At 41.5% G+C, this 15,965-nt stretch overlaps 1 protein-coding gene across 1 annotated transcript in view; it reads right to left on the reverse strand.

Moving 5' to 3' along the window:
* The window catches only part of MTPAP (mitochondrial poly(A) polymerase), a 124,161-nt gene that overhangs the window by 45,050 nt on the left and 63,146 nt on the right, over positions 1 to 15,965 (reverse strand). Inside the window, exons 5-6 of the mRNA XM_029588622.1 lie at positions 13,403 to 13,614; positions 2,560 to 2,786 (exon numbers count right to left, since the gene is read on the reverse strand). Of these exons, the coding sequence (XP_029444482.1) occupies positions 2,560 to 2,786; positions 13,403 to 13,614 (439 nt within the window). The remainder of the gene's footprint in view (positions 1 to 2,559; positions 2,787 to 13,402; positions 13,615 to 15,965) is intronic.

Genomic DNA, 15,965 nt, shown 5'->3' on the forward strand with positions numbered 1-15,965 from the left:
TGCCGGGTCCATAACTAGCCCAGGAAGAACTGGGTTAGAGGTCACTGAACTGCCTTCCCCTGGGGATGACGCAGGCAGAGGACTGTTTGGTCTGGGGCGCTACCAGAGGTCAAGGCCGACCAGTCCTCAGACAGGGAGGGGCAGGACCTCAGAGTCCAGCCCCCCCCCCCCCCCCGGGCCTCCTCACAGTGCTGACAGGACTGATTCAAGGTTAGGCTGTGTGGCCCTAATATGGCAGGCAGCATAAAGGGAGTGGCGCTTGTGCTTCTTAGCTGCCGGAGCCATGGTTCCTGTCGCTTGTGCATTCAGCCGGATGGCACCTGAGTTCAAGCGTGCACAGTTCAGTCCTGACCCGTGTAAGTAATGCGTCAGGAGTGCGCGGGTGCCTGCGTACAGTTATGCACACAGTTGAACGCCCTGTGGAGTGCTCAGTTAAGCACCCAGTTGAGTGCGCACAGAGAGGCACGTAGGAATGCACGCACCTCTGAGGCACGAGGTACAGAAGACTGCGCACCCCTCCAGGAGCGAAAGGCGCGTCCCTCCAGGTGCGTTAGGCGCACAGATGGATAGGTACCCTGGGATGCATGTGCCTCAGCGTGCAATGGCCACTAAGCGCGCACCTATGCGCATAGTAGGCGCACAACAGGGTTGGCCTGTACCATGCATACCGATGGATGGTGTGGAAGACGGAGCTGCATAAAACCACGCGCAATGGCGCCTACCCACATGGAGTGCTCACCGAACCTGGAGCGGGGCCTAGCCCATTGGGGAGCACTGAACCCACTTGAAAACCCCCTTCCCTTGCTGCAGTGGTATCGGGAACGTCATCGGTACAATTCACCGAGCAACAAGACCGGAGGAAAGACTTACCTAAGCCCTTCCTCATCTCTGGATTGGAGGAGTTCTTCCTTCCTTACCTGAGTTCAACGCTTACCAGCTGAGTCCAGAGACTGTTTCCGGCTGTGGGGGGAGAGGGCATAGGCCGAGACCGCCACACTAGGCTTCCTGCACCTGCTGCCTTTCCACTGCTTCAGCAGGAAGTCCACGCCCAGAACCGGCTACCAGACCAAGGCTCACCTCTGAGGGATCTCGGAAATTGCCTCAGGAATTCTCAACTGGGGGAGGGACCATTAGGCACCACTGCATGAAAGCGGGGCTCGATATGTCTCCAATTTAGAGGTACATTTTCCGATTCTAAGGAGTATTGTGTTCCTGATAGGGAGAGACAGTTCACATCTGCTAGGAGACTGAGAGATACTGAATGGCTGAGGTCACTGCAGGAGTATACTTAGGGTGACGTCAGCTTTGAAATCTGATTCCATTTCCATCTGCTAGCAGAGGAGCACATAACCCATGGTCCTGAGTCCATCTGGCTACATGCTAGGAAAAGAAAAATTTTAATCACAATAGAAAAGAGTTTCAAACCAGCACATAAAGATTTATATACAAGTGTAACAAGATTCTAAATATTTATATCAAATATAATATAAAAAATATCACGGTTACCCACCCATTAAAAAAACAGAATCAACATCTCAAATACTCTCTCATGCATTATGCTCACTCCATCCATATATCAACCATACAAATTTGGAGTCAGGTTTTAGAGAAAGTGCTATACACTTGTGGCTGTATGGTCATGTCTTCATCTTTAAAGAGAAAAGAAAATCCTTACTGTAATGCACTCTGGAGGAAACATTTGAAATTGTTTTGCTGCACTCAAGAGGGAACGTATGAGATTATTGGCTCTTTTTAAAATGTATTCTGAATGCTGTGAGAATGTACGGTTGATGCATGAATAGATTGAGTCTCATGCATGAGAGTTTGAGTGTGTTTTGGTTCTATTTTTTTTAATGGGTGGGTGACCCTGATATTTTTTATATTACATTTGATATAAATATTTAGAATCTTGTTACACTTGAATGTAAACCTATGTGCTGCTTTATAACTCTTTTCTATTGTGATTAAAAAAATTAGGGGGGGAAATATTTTAAGTATAATGGTAAAATAAACTGAATGATTTGTTTATAATACTTATCCCCTGTAAATGTGTCATTTAAAAAAAACCATATAAGCAGCTCTGAGTGGCTTATGGTCTTACTTATGAACCTGGATTTTACCTGTAACTGCAAATTCTCACTAGCTCTCACTACGAAAATATTTGCACCCTAACTTTTTTTTTTTTTATATTTCTGTGTCTAAAATCAAAATGGATGCTATCATATTTTATGCAGGAGACTTGGAGATAACTTAAGTCAATTTAGAGAAAGTGGCTATCAACTTTGCCATCCTTAATAAGAAACCTAAAGCAGACTTTGGAAACAATAACAATCCTGTTAAATTGAACTTCCATGCCTCAACAACTAGGAAAAGGCCAGGGGTGTGGGGCACTTTATGGTTTCAGACCCTGCGTAAGCTTGCTTTGAAAATTAGGCCTGAAGTTCTTGTGTACTTTCTACATACGAACTTCAGCTCTAAACAAGTGGTTATAAAATTAGTCTCCCTATTAAAAGAAGCAAAATACTTGTTGAACCTGGTGAGTGTGAAAAAAAGCATTACCTGCAAGATTTTTTAGCTGGTCTAGTGTTGGGATGATAGGAGGGTTCCTTTTTTGCAAGAAGAACAAGACCATCATTGTAAGCGAGAAGTTTGTAATCCAGGCGCCAGGAATAGTGCTTGTGATTCCATGAACACGGGCCCAGCAGCGTACGCTGAACACAAGAGCCCTCACACGTGGATCAAGGTTACCATAGATGTACAACAGCTCTGAGCTCCTCATTGCAATCCTATAGGAGGCAAAAGAAGCATTTAAGGCTTGCAGACATCTTTTCTTTCTTGCATTCTTTTTTATCCTACTGCATTTTAGTTCTTATATTTTAATAAATTTTTAATCTTAAGAGGCCAATTTTCAGCCTCCCCATTGTGCTTGCAGGCCTCAAGTACTTTCTAACTGTAGACCTATAAACCGATTTTCAAAGCAAAACTCCCCAAGGATATCTTCTTTAACAATCCAGCAGTGGTTGGCACTGCAGGGACATTTTTTTTTTATTCTGCATACTTTGCAAATGCAGGATACAAAATATTTATTTTATTTATTTATTTAAAGGTTCTTCTATACCGCGGTACGTATAGAAATACATCACCTCGGTTTACAGTGAAACATTAATTTAGCAACAGGCTTTACATGTAACAGTATAAAATAAACAGTAAAACAATTAATAGCAACAGGCTTTACATAAAAACATGGGTTTCAAATAATATGCATAAATATCGAACAATAGAATATTAATAACCATGTATTTGCAGGAGCAAATAATCTATCCGAGGCAAACCAACGTCTCATTATATATTATAGCCTGAATTGATAAACCAGGTGGGGGTATGGAGTTACGGATAGTAAATACCATTGTCGAGTATAAGAACTTGGAGAAGGTAAGGAATCATATGGTATAGCTGAAGGTTAGGTTAGATGAGATTCATAGTGTGAATGCTTGTTCAAACAACCATGTTTTAAGGTTTTGTTTGAAAGTTTTGTGACAGGATTCAAGCCGCAGGTCCAACGGCATGTTATTCCAGATTTTTATACCAGCTATGGAGAATGATCAGTCTCTGGTGGACACATGTTTGATGTGTTTTAGTGGATGGACAGTTAATTTCGCTTGGTGAATGTTTCTAATTGGTCTGTTGGAGGTGCGAAAAATGAACTGATCAGAGAACCATTGCATCTCTTGGTTGTGAATTGATTTGTGGATGAGTGAGAGAATTTTTAAAGTAATTCTAAAAGATACGGGTAGCCAATGTTGGAACATGAGTGCTGGAGTAATATGTTCATGCCGTCGAGTATTAGTAATTAAACGAGCAGCGGCATCCTGCAACATTTGAAGAGGTTGGATTGTGCTTTTAGGGAGACCCAGTAGTAGTGCGTTACAATAGTCAATCCTTGGTAGAATTGTGGCTTGTAACACGGTCCGGAAATCCTGGGGATGTAATAACGGTTTAATTCTTTTCAGTGTATGTAATTTGAAGAAGCCATTCTTGATTGTGGTTGAGATGAAATTATTCAATGTAAGGTGATTATCAATCATGACCCCAAGGCTGCGGACTTGCTTCAGCTTGGTGTGGTCTGTTGTTGTTGAAGGATCAGGTTGCAAGTTTGTTGAGGTGTTCTTGTGTGGCGTTATGATGAGTAGTTCGGTCTTGTTGGTGTTGATTGCAAGAAAGTTTTCCATAAGTAGATTTTTTATTTCAGTGAGTGCTGATTCCCAGGTTTCCATGGCCTTAGCAAGTGAATCCTTGATTGGTATAATGATCTGTACGTCATCGGCATATATGAAATGACGGAGATCCAATTTCTTCAGTAGTTTACAGAGTGGAGATAGATAAACATTGAAAAGCGTTGAGGAAAGGGCGGATCCTTGAGGGACACCTTGTGACAGATTTCTCGGTTTTGACAAATGGTGTCCCACTTTGACGCTGTAAGTTCTGTCTTTCAGGAATGATTGTATCCAGGATAGGGCAGTGCATGTGATTCCAATTTGTGAAAGAAGAGAGAGGAGTGTGTTGTGGTTCACCGTGTCAAATGCTGCGGAGATATCAAGTAGGGCCAGAATATAAGAGTTACCAGTATCCAGGGATTTTAGAATGGAGTCTGAAAGGGACACTAGTAGTGTTTCAGTGCTATGGTTCTTCCTAAATTCATATTGTGAAGGGAAGAGTAAATGATTTTCCTCTAGATAGTCAGTTAGTTGTTTGTTTATGACCTTTTCTAGTATTTTTGATAATAGTGGGAGGTTCGATACTGGTCGATAATTTGCAGGTTCAGAAGGATCCAGGTCTGCTTTTTTAAGGGTAGGCTTAATAATGGCATGTTTGAGTTGTGTGGGAAAGACTCCCTCTGTTATAGATGTGTTAATGATGTTGGCGATCGCCGGGGCTATTCTAGTAGGGATAGCCAGGAGCATTTTTGTTGGCATAATATCCACAGGGTGTAATGCTGGTTTAATTCTTTTTAGAACTGCTTCAATCTCCGATACAGTAGATAATTCAAAATTTGTGAGTGTGGGTGAATCATTTTGGGAGTTTGTTAGTGCTGGAGTTGTTGGCTGATATGGAGATGAAAAGCGAGCCATGATATTTGATATCTTGTCCTGGAAATAGGTGGCTAATTTCTCACATTTGTTTTTGGTCTCAATTTCGGGGTCGATGTTCGTTATGGGGGAGATTAGATTAGACACGTATTGAAAAAGGGCACGTGGATTAAACTGGTATTGATGAATTTTAGTTGAGTAATAGTTTTTTTTTGCTTCATCGGTTGATTTACGGTACTTGTTGAGTAGGGATTTGAATTTTTGTTGCTGAGTCGAGTCGTGGTTTTTGATCCATCTTTTTTCCATTTTACGAAGCTCATGTTTCATCTTTCATAGGTCAGTTGTGTACCAAGGTTTCTTGTTTTTCTTCTCAGAGTTGATCTCTTTAGTTATAAGCGGACAAAGACGATTGGCGATGTCACTGGTGATTTGATGCCAGGTCATACATGCTGAGTTGGTGTTCGAGAGATCTAATTTGTTGCTCTCATCCGTTATAGCTTCTATAATGTCTTCCATTTGGCATTTCTTCCTGAATTCAATGGTTTTGTTTTTAGGGTATGTTTGGGGTATATTGTTTCTCACGGTACATCTAGTGTCAACTCTGAAGTGGTCCGACCATGGTATGGGAGTGCATTGAGGAGGATTCGATATTATTAGGGTGTTCGTGAAAATTACATCTAGAGTATGGCCTGCTTTATGAGTTGGGCCTGTAACCTCTTGTTTAAATCCCATTGCATTCAAAGAAGATAGTGTTGCTTCACATGCTGAGGTAAGGGGGGTGCGGTCGAAGTGCAGGTTGAGGTCACCTAGTATAATGGTGGGTATATTAATGTTGATATATTTCATAAGAACATAAGAAAATGCCATACTGGGTCAGACCAAGGGTCCATCAAGCCCAGCATCCTGTTTCCAACAGTGGCCAATCCAGGCCATAAGAACCTGGCAAGTACCCAAAAACTAAGTCTATTCCATGTAACCATTGCTAATGGCAGTGGCTATTCTCTAAGTGAACTTAATAGCAGGTAATGGACTTCTCCTCCAAGAACTTATCCAATCCTTTTTTAAACACAGCTATACTTACTGCACTAACCACATCCTCTGGCAACAAATTCCAGAGTTTAATTGTGCGTTGAGTAAAAAAGAACTTTCTCTGATTAGTTTTAAATGTGCCCCATGCTAACTTCATGGAGTGTCCCCTAGTCTTTCTACTATCCGAAAGAGTAAATAACCGATTCACATCTACCCGTTCTAGACCTCTCATGATTTTAAACACCTCTATCATATCCCCCCTCAGTCGTCTCTTCTCCAAGCTGAAAAGTCCTAACCTCTTTAGTCTTTCCTCATAGGGGAGTTGTTCCATTCCCCTTATCATTTTGGTAGCCCTTCTCTGTACCTTCTCCATCGCAATTATATCTTTTTTGAGATGCGGCGACCAGAATTGTACACAGTATTCAAGGTGCGGTCTCACCATGGAGCGATACAGAGGCATTATGACATTTTCCGTTTTATTCATCATTCCTTTTCTAATAATTCCCAACATTCTGTTTGCTTTTTTGACTGCCGCAGCACACTGAACCGACGATTTCAATGTGTTATCCACTATGACACCTAGATCTCTTTCTTGGGTTGTAGCACCTAATATGGAACCCAACATCGTGTAATTATAGCATGGGTTATTTTTCCCTATATGCATCACCTTGCACTTATCCACATTAAATTTCATCTGCCATTTGGATGCCCAATTTTCCAGTCTCACAAGGTCTTCCTGCAATTTATCACAATCTGCTTGTGATTTAACTACTCTGAACAATTTTGTGTCATCTGCAAATCTGATTATCTCACTCGTCGTATTTCTTTCCAGATCATTTATAAATATATTGAACAGTAAGGGTCCCAATACAGATCCCTGAGGCACTCCACTGTCCACTCCCTTCCACTGAGAAAATTGCCCATTTAATCCTACTCTCTGTTTCCTGTCTTTTAGCCAGTTTGCAATCCACGAAAGGACATCACCACCTATCCCATGACTTTTTACTTTTCCTAGAAGCCTCTCATGAGGAACTTTGTCAAACGCCTTCTGAAAATCCAAGTATACTATATCTACCGGTTCACCTTTATCCACATGTTTATTAACTCCTTCAAAAAAGTGAAGCAGATTTGTGAGGCAAGACTTGCCCTGGGTAAAGCCATGCTGACTTTGTTCCATTAAACCATGTCTTTCTATATGTTCTGTGATTTTGATGTTTAGAACACTTGCCACTATTTTTCCTGGCACTGAAGTCAGGCTAACCGGTCTGTAGTTTCCCGGATCGCCCCTGGAGCCCTTTTTAAATATTGGGGTTACATTTGCTATCCTCCAGTCTTCAGGTACAATGGATGATTTTAATGATAAGTTACAAATTTTTACTAATAGGTCTGAAATTTCATTTTTTAGTTCCTTCAGAACTCTGGGGTGTATACCATCCGGTCCAGGTGATTTACTACTCTTCAGTTTGTCAATCAGGCCTAGCACATCTTCTAGGTTCACCGTGATTTGATTCAGTCCATCTGAATCATTACCCATGAATCATCACCCATGAATCATTACCCATGAAAACCTTCTCCATTACGGGTACCTCCGTATATTCAGTAAGAGAGGATGGGTTTTTTTCTAATATGCCCGGGGGAGCATAAATTAAACAGATCTGGAGGCTCTTTGATTTAAAAAGGCCAATTTCCATTTTGTGGGGTGGATGGCATGGTTGTAGTATGAGTTTAAAAGACTTCTTTGCTGCTAATAGAAGTCCCCCTCCTTTCTTTTTAGATCTTGGTATAGAGAATAAGTCATATGACTCTGTAGATAGTTGGTTAATTATTGAGACGTCTGTGCTTTTAAGCCATGTCTCTGTAATGGCACAAATGTCAGGAGACTCATCTGTCATGATATCTCCTAGTAGAATGGCTTTTTTTAGAAGAGATTGTGTGTTCAAAAGGAGTATGGAGAATGTCATTAGACCCATTATTTGTGTCAATGGAGAAGCCATGATGGGAATGAGAGATCTGTAGCATGAATTGACTGCCTTCGATCTCGTAATAGTGGAGGTGAAGTTCGAGTATTTTAGTACTGGAATGTGGGACACAATCATGCTGATGTTTAAATACGTATTTGTACTAGCTGATTAAGCGCTGGGTGGTTGTTTGCTGGTTGAGCGCTGGGTGGTTGTTTGCTGGTTGAGCGCTGGGTGGTTGTTTGCTGGTTGAGCGCTGGGTGGTTGTTTGCTGGTTGAGTGCTGGGTGGTTGTTTGCTGGTTGCTAGTTGAGCCCTGGGTGATTGTTTGCTGGTTGAGCGCTGGGTGGTTGTTTGCTGGTTGCTAGTTGAGCCCTGGGTGATTGTTTGCTGGTAAAGCGCTGGGTGGTTGTTTGCTGGTTGCTAGTTGAGCCCTGGGTGATTGTTTGCTGGTTGAGCGCTGGGTGGTTGTTTGCTGGTTGCCGGTTGGGCCCTGGGTGATTGTTTGCTGGTAAAGCGCTGGGTGGTTGTTTGCTGGTTGCCGGTTGAGCCCTGGGTGTTTGTTTGCTGGTTGAGCCCTGGGTGGTTGTTTGCTGGTTGCCGGTTGAGCCCTGGGTGTTTGTTTGCTGGTTGAGCCCTGGGTGATTGTTTGCTGGTTGCTGGTTGAGCGCTGGGTGGTTGTTTGCTGGTTTCTGGTTGAGCGCTGGGTGGTTGTTTGCTGGTTTCTGGTTGAGCGCTGGGTGGTTGTTTGCTGGTTGAGCGCTGGGTGGTTGTTTGCTGGTTGAGCGCTGGGTGGTTGTTTGCTGGTTGAGCCCTGGGTGATTGTTTGCTGGTTGCTGGTTGAGCGCTGGGTGGTTGTTTGCTGGTTTCTGGTTGAGCGCTGGGTGGTTGTTTGCTGGTTTCTGGTTGAGCGCTGGGTGGTTGTTTGCTGGTTTCTGGTTGAGCGCTGGGTGGTTGTTTGCTGGTTGCTAGTTGAGCCCTAGGTGGTTGTTTGCTGGTTGCTAGTTGAGCCCTAAGTGATTGTTTGCTGGTTGAGCGCTGGGTGGTTGTTTGCTGGTTGAGCGCTGGGTGGTTGTTTGCTGGTTGAGCGCTGGGTGGTTGTTTGCTGGTTGCTAGTTGAGCCCTGGGTGATTGTTTGCTGGTTGAGCGCTGGGTGGTTGTTTGCTGAATGCGAGGTATAGTATTTTAGGTCAGATAAATGTCTAATTGTATAGTCACTTCCTATCTTCTGAGATAAACAACATACAGCCATCAAGTCGAAGGAAATGTCTGTAGACCTCCGGGACAGGATTGCGTCGAGATAAAGATCTGGGGAAGGGTAATAAAAAATTGCTGCAGCATTGAAGGTCCTAAAGAACACAGTAGCAGCCATTATTCTTAAATGGAAGAAGTTCAGAACCACTAGGACTCTTCCTAGAGTTGGCCACCTGCCCAAACTGAGCAGTTGGGGAGAAGGGCCTTATTCAGGGAGATGACCAAGAACCTGATGGTCACACTGACAGAGCTCCAGAGTTCCGCTGTGGAGATGGGAGAATCTTCCAGAAGGATATCCATCTCTGCAGCACTCACCAATCAGACATTTATGATAGACTGGCCAGATGGAAGCCACACATCAGTAAAAGGCACATGACTCCCTGCTTGGAGTTTGCCAAAAGGCACTTAAAGGACTCTCACAGCATGAGAAACAAAATTATCTGGTCTCATGAAACCAAGATTGAACCTTTTGGCCTGAATGCTAAGCTTCATGTCCGGAGAAAACCAGGCACCACTCATCATTTAGCAAATTCCATCCCTATGTTGAAGCATGATGGTGGCAGCATCATGCAGTGGGAATGTTTTTCAGCTGCAGGAAATGAGAGACTAGTCAGGATCAAGGGAAAGATGAACAGAGCAATGTAAGAGAGATCCTTGATGAAAACCTGCTCCAGAGGGATCTGGACCTCAGATTGGGGCAAAGATTCAACTTCCAACAGGATAATGACCCTAAGCACACAGCCAAGACAATGTAGGAGTGGCTTCGGGACACAGAGGAGAAAATCACCTTGTTGGTGGCTAAAGAGAAACAGTAAGTACTTCTTTGGGAAATTTTTAGAAATTAACATTTTGGGGAGAATTAACTATTGGGGTATATTTTTTATTGTGCTTTTGTTTCTGTATTAGTCAGAAGCAGGCAAAAGCTAAGAGATTTGTGTTTGTTTTTCCCTTTCTCCCACCTCTTGCTCATTCTTGATTTATAGGCAGCAGACATTTTCAATTTAAAAAAATTATATCCAGACTTTTAACTTAAACTCAGGATTGCCCCAGGCCTTATCAAGAGTTTAAACATCCAACTTTAGATCACTACCAGATAAATAGTGAATACACTAATACAATTAAAGGACTCTAATTGTATGTATTCCAACTCTCATAACAACTTAAACTTAACTAGGATCTGAACAAAATTAAGATGAAGGCAGCAGTGCAGCAGCAAGAGGGGGGCCTTCCAGTCTTTTGCATCGAGTGTCACATACATGATTGTTTACCTGCTGGTGAGAGGTTATATGTGTGTACCCGGTGCAAAGAGCTCTGATCTCTGGAGGCTAGAGTAGCAGACCTGGAGGCACTGAGGCAAACAGAGAGGTATAGAGATGAGACCTTCAGGGACAAAGTAGCCAAGTCCCAACTCGAGTCTGGCAGCCCTGATGCTGCCTTGGAGAAGGAAGGTCTCCTGGTCAGAGGGCATTAACCTGCTGCAGCAGAAAATAATCCGGTAGCAAGGACCTGCTCGCCAGGTGATGCATCGTCCTCTCGCACCAAGGATGTGTCTCCCAGGAGGGAAGGCTTAAGTCGGCTGTCATAGATACTGATTCTATTAGGAATGTAGATAGCTGGGTGGCTGGAGGATATGAGAATCGCCTGGTAACATGCCTACCTGGTGCGAAGGTGGCTGACCTCACGTGGCACCTAAATAAGATTTTAGACAGTGCTGGAGAGGAGCCGGATGTCGTGGTACATGTGGGCATCAATGACATAGTAAAATGTGGGAGGGAGGTTCTGGAAGCCACATTTAGGCACTTAGGTAGAAAGCTGAAATCCAGAACCTCCAGGATAGCATTCCCTGAAATGCTTGCCTACCTTCTGTTGGAGGCAAAGAATACTGGCAAGCTGAGGTCGGCATAGGTGCATATAAAGAATGACATCAGCAAACTGTTAGTCTCGTCTCCATCTGCTAGTTAATGAGCATAACACACACATCTGATCTGGTCTGGCTACATGAATAGGAAATATGGGATGTCTCAAATGGACTTCCAGAGGTTTCAATTAATGCAAAATATAGTGGCCAGAATTATGGGTGGGTTAGACTTTGGGGGACCATGTTTCCTCTATCCACCAAAATCTTCACTGGCTGCCAGTTGTTGCCTGTTGTAAATTCAAAATACTTATGTTGGCATTGAAGGCCTTGAACAGGAGGTCCCTGACTATTTATGGGAAAGGCCGGTTGGGTATTTGCCATCACCTCATTTGCACTCTTCACAGAATAATCTTTTGGTTCTCCCTTTGCGTTCTCTTTCAGCTCCCAGGCCCTGGAACAAACTCCCTAGGGAGATTAGTTAGGTGGATAGTTATCCCACCTTTTGAAAGTCAAAACATAGCTATTTCAGCAATCCTTTTTAGCTAATAGCTGTGAGACGACAGGAATTAAGATAGTACTATGAATGCAGAGCACAGGATCTGATGCCTAAACGTTAACAAGGTTAGGGAAAGAAATTTTGTTTAGAGGATATTTGCTCTGAATTTTTTAATAGTATGTGTGGTTATGTAGTATTGTGAAATTATACTATGAATAAATAAACTCTATGCAAGGTTGGGGATGAGCGGAAGGGGAGGTTTTAAATGACAATGTTTTTAATGTATTATGGGTGATTTGTTTAGTTAAGTATGATGTGCTCATTTTATTTGTTGTAAATCACGGTGGGCTGGTTGGTAGTAGCATTTGCTAAACGTAAATAAAAGAATAAAATTAAGTGTGCAATGCATATCCCTTAATATTTTGGATAAAAATTGTGTCCATGGTTATTTTTTTCTTTTATGTATATAATGCAAGAGATTTAAGCTTTAAAAAAGTATAACTCTTACACTTATTTCTGCATAGTTAGAACAGCATAGTGTAAAAATACTATTTCAGTTTTTAATTCATAGTAAGAAATCCAGCTGCAAAACAAAGTTTTCAGTAGCCTCTTTAATGCAACACCATGCTAAAAAGGATGCATTTCATAAGACATATCATATCCCTGATTATGGCACATGGTCACCGTAAAGCTGCCATGGTTTGCCATTTTCAAGAATCACAGATGAAAATGAATCGTAGACACATGACAGATGAGATGCAAACAAACAGATCCCCAAGCTCAGCATTTTCTAGGGGCCTCAAATTTTGGCACATAGTCTATGATGGCATTTTATTAATCTGTCAGAACTGAGGTGGACATAATTTAGGCTCAGACAGTATCAGGATCTTCATTATTTGACCACAGCACCAAGCAAAGAACTATCACAGCAGTGGCTTCCCAAAGCAAGAAAATGCAAAACAGTTGTAGGAACTCACAGAAGAAAAATGCTGCCATTGGATTACAATAAAAATTCAAGGCTCCTATTCCCAAATCCTTTAAAGGAAATGTGCCCTAATTTCATGATCTTCTCACAGCTTCAACGTACATTCACATTTGCTTTATCTTGAGAATTGTCACTCTACTACTACCATGCAGCCATGGATGTGTATATTCTTTTACTCAATTTTGAAACAATCTTAGTCTGTTGTAACTTTGTTTTGTGCATGTCTCTGGCTCTTTTGCATCATTTGTGTTATTCTTACTCTAAGTTTTACAGATCAAAATCGAATAAACCCATTCTCCGACAGAAAATATCTATACAGCAAGCTGCTTTTAATGGATTGTGTTCTAAGAATGAACATATGCAGAACTGTTTATGGATCACTAAGGATTCACCTGTTAAAATAAGCATTTAACTAACATCTGTTTAATTCTGAGCAGGATCAGAGAATAGTACCATTTGCACAGCCTTTCCCACCTTTGAGGAACCAGTAGAGACATGGGTTAACTCACTTTACTGAAATATCTGTGATAGAATAGCTGCAGTATAACTCTGGCTGATATTGTGGTTTCTTTAGCTCAAAACAGACTATCAAACGGGTCATCATGTTAAAGTCCCTGCCATGAACCAAATGAGTACTGCTGTAAATGGGTAGTAAACCATATATACTGAGCAATGTCGAGTGCTTGGAGTCCCCAGTAAATGAAGCAAGATCTAAGTGCCGTATTAGAATTCTCACCTGTTGTTTGCTGTCAAGTCGCACTGTAATCCTGCAGGTTGATGGGAAAACCGCACCAAAGGACAGCGGGCATTCAGGATCTTCTGCACACTAACACACCCTGGCCCAAAGCTGTCAATGCATTCACCAATCACAGAGAGGATTCTTTGAGTGGCCACTCTTTCTGAGGGAACGCACTTCATCCGATACTCCATGGAAAAGGAGCCTGCAGCCTAATGCAGAGAAAGAAAGAGATAAAGAGGCAAAGATGGAATCTGTGTGTGATCAGGCAACAGAGAAAACACTGGAGGAAATGTTTTTTCCCCCACAAGAAAATCCTCTTTAATCCTATTAAAGCAGCAGTATGAACACATTTTTATCAGCTAATTCAGTGGTGAATGAAAACAAAACAAAAACACTGAGGGCCAAATCTATATAAATGAGCATTTTCACGGGAAGGTCCTATATTATGGAATGTGATTCCACTAGAAACGTTTTGGATTACAAAACTTTTAGAATGAAACTGCAGACCTTTTATTTTTTGCAGGACTTTGCTGTAGGCTGATAGCCCTTCCCATTTTCTTTTCTACATCAGCGATCAAATAATGAGTTTGACTTCCTCAAAGTTTTTTCATTACCGGTAACTTGTTTTGTCTGCCTTGTTCATCTTTTACCTCAATTATATGTTATACACTGTAATCCACTTAGAATGACAAGACTCAAATTGGGCAAAATAAAAAAAAAAAAAAAAACGTTTAAATAAAATACCATGGGTTTCTTTTGTGTGAATGAGAAAACCACATAGTATATTTAACCTTATACTCTCAGTTATTAGACTGAATACATTTCATACCTGAGGAAAAATGAGTGTTCTAAGGTTTAAAAAAGCAGCTCCTAATTAGCTATTCCAATCTTTTTTGTTTAGGTGAATTGAGGTGCTGTGGTACTGACTCTCATCAGAACCCCATGCAGCTACCACACTGATAAAAGCAAAATGAATAAAAAAGAAACAGCTGATGAACAAAATAGCTGCAGTATAACTCAGGCTGAAATTGTGGTCTCTTTAGCTCAATGTACCACATCAGGTTCAAGAGATTTTTTAAAACATGGTTGTATGCCATAATAAAAGACATATACTCTATCTGGAAAAGAGCATTAATATGCTCAAAGGATAATAAGATTAGAATGAAAAGGAATCAATAAATCAGGCACAAGCAGCAGCCAGTAACCAAAGGAGAAAATTTGAGCATTTAAACAGTGCTGCATATCTTTCAAAAATAAATGCACTTTTTACTTTAAAAAAGAATTAAGTATGTCTCGCAGTGCTATAGAAATGTTTAGTAGCAGCTGGTCCAAATCAGCTTGTTTGGTCAATCTCTGCTTAGCTCACTTAGGTGTTGGTTGTTGCATTAGGGAGCATCAATCTATCTTAATATTTTGAATGTCTTGCTGTTACTTTATGGTAGTGTGTAGAAGATCTTTGCTTTCGATAGCTGTGTTTCTACCACTGGAGAGCAAACTGCCTACCTTGTAATGAGAGCATGCTCAGCAGCTCCCCAAAATTCATTCATAATAAAGCTGATGACAACAAAACAAAAACTTCAGATATAGCACTGTATAATAAAACCTCTCCACTACCTGTGCTTTGCAGCACCATGACCTGGATCCCTAACATTCCTAACTTGTTAGTGTGCAAGAGAGCAAACAGATTGTATAGTGTGAGGGCAGAGGCATGAAAGCCAGTAAAACAGAAAAGAAAATCAAGGACATTTTTGTATTGGTGAACACTGCACATTGCATATTATTCCAGAATGGTCTGTGTCTCTTACTTTTGTTCCATGGCCCTCAGTTTTCAAGTTTGAACATATTCCTTTTTCTTTGCTAGCTTCTTTCAAAAATCTGTTATGAGCCATATTAAGCTCTTTTTCACTTTATTTCTTTTTCCATGTAAGTCTGCTTTGCTTTTACTATTCTGCCTTTCAATTTTTGCTACAAATCCATATTATGTTGTGTTTCCAAAACGTTCCCTGATGTAAGAATTCCAGTACAATTCCTCATTATTTATCAAGACGGCAGAAAAAGACCATACAGCTTGTCTGTCCATCCACACCAACTTCTCAGCTCTACAATCCTATCACTATCTTAGAGATCCCTTTTGCTTGCCCCACGCTTTCTTGAATTCAGATAGAGAAATTCAGATAGAGAATTCAGATAGAGAAAATTTGCATGCACTGCCTCCATAACATGCAAATTTTCTCTCATGCATATTCATTGTGGATATCCCAAAAATCCGACTGGCTGGTGGCCCTCCAGGACAAGTTTGGGGACCACTGTCTTAAGGTATACATGTTTAGATTTTAAGTCTGTCCCCATATGTTTTACAACAAAGACCACTGATTATTTTAGTACTACTCCATCCAGTTTGTATCTTTTCGAAGGTGCAGTCTCCAGAACTGCACACATTATTCCAAATCAGGTCTCACTAAGAACTAGCACAGGAAATATATCACCTTTTTTTGGTGATCATTCCTCTCTCTATGCGCCCAATTATCTTTCTGGCTTCTGCCACTGCCTTATCCACCTG

Source organism: Rhinatrema bivittatum, chromosome 2 (assembly GCF_901001135.1).
Source record: "Rhinatrema bivittatum chromosome 2, aRhiBiv1.1, whole genome shotgun sequence".
NCBI lineage: Eukaryota > Metazoa > Chordata > Amphibia > Gymnophiona > Rhinatrematidae > Rhinatrema > Rhinatrema bivittatum.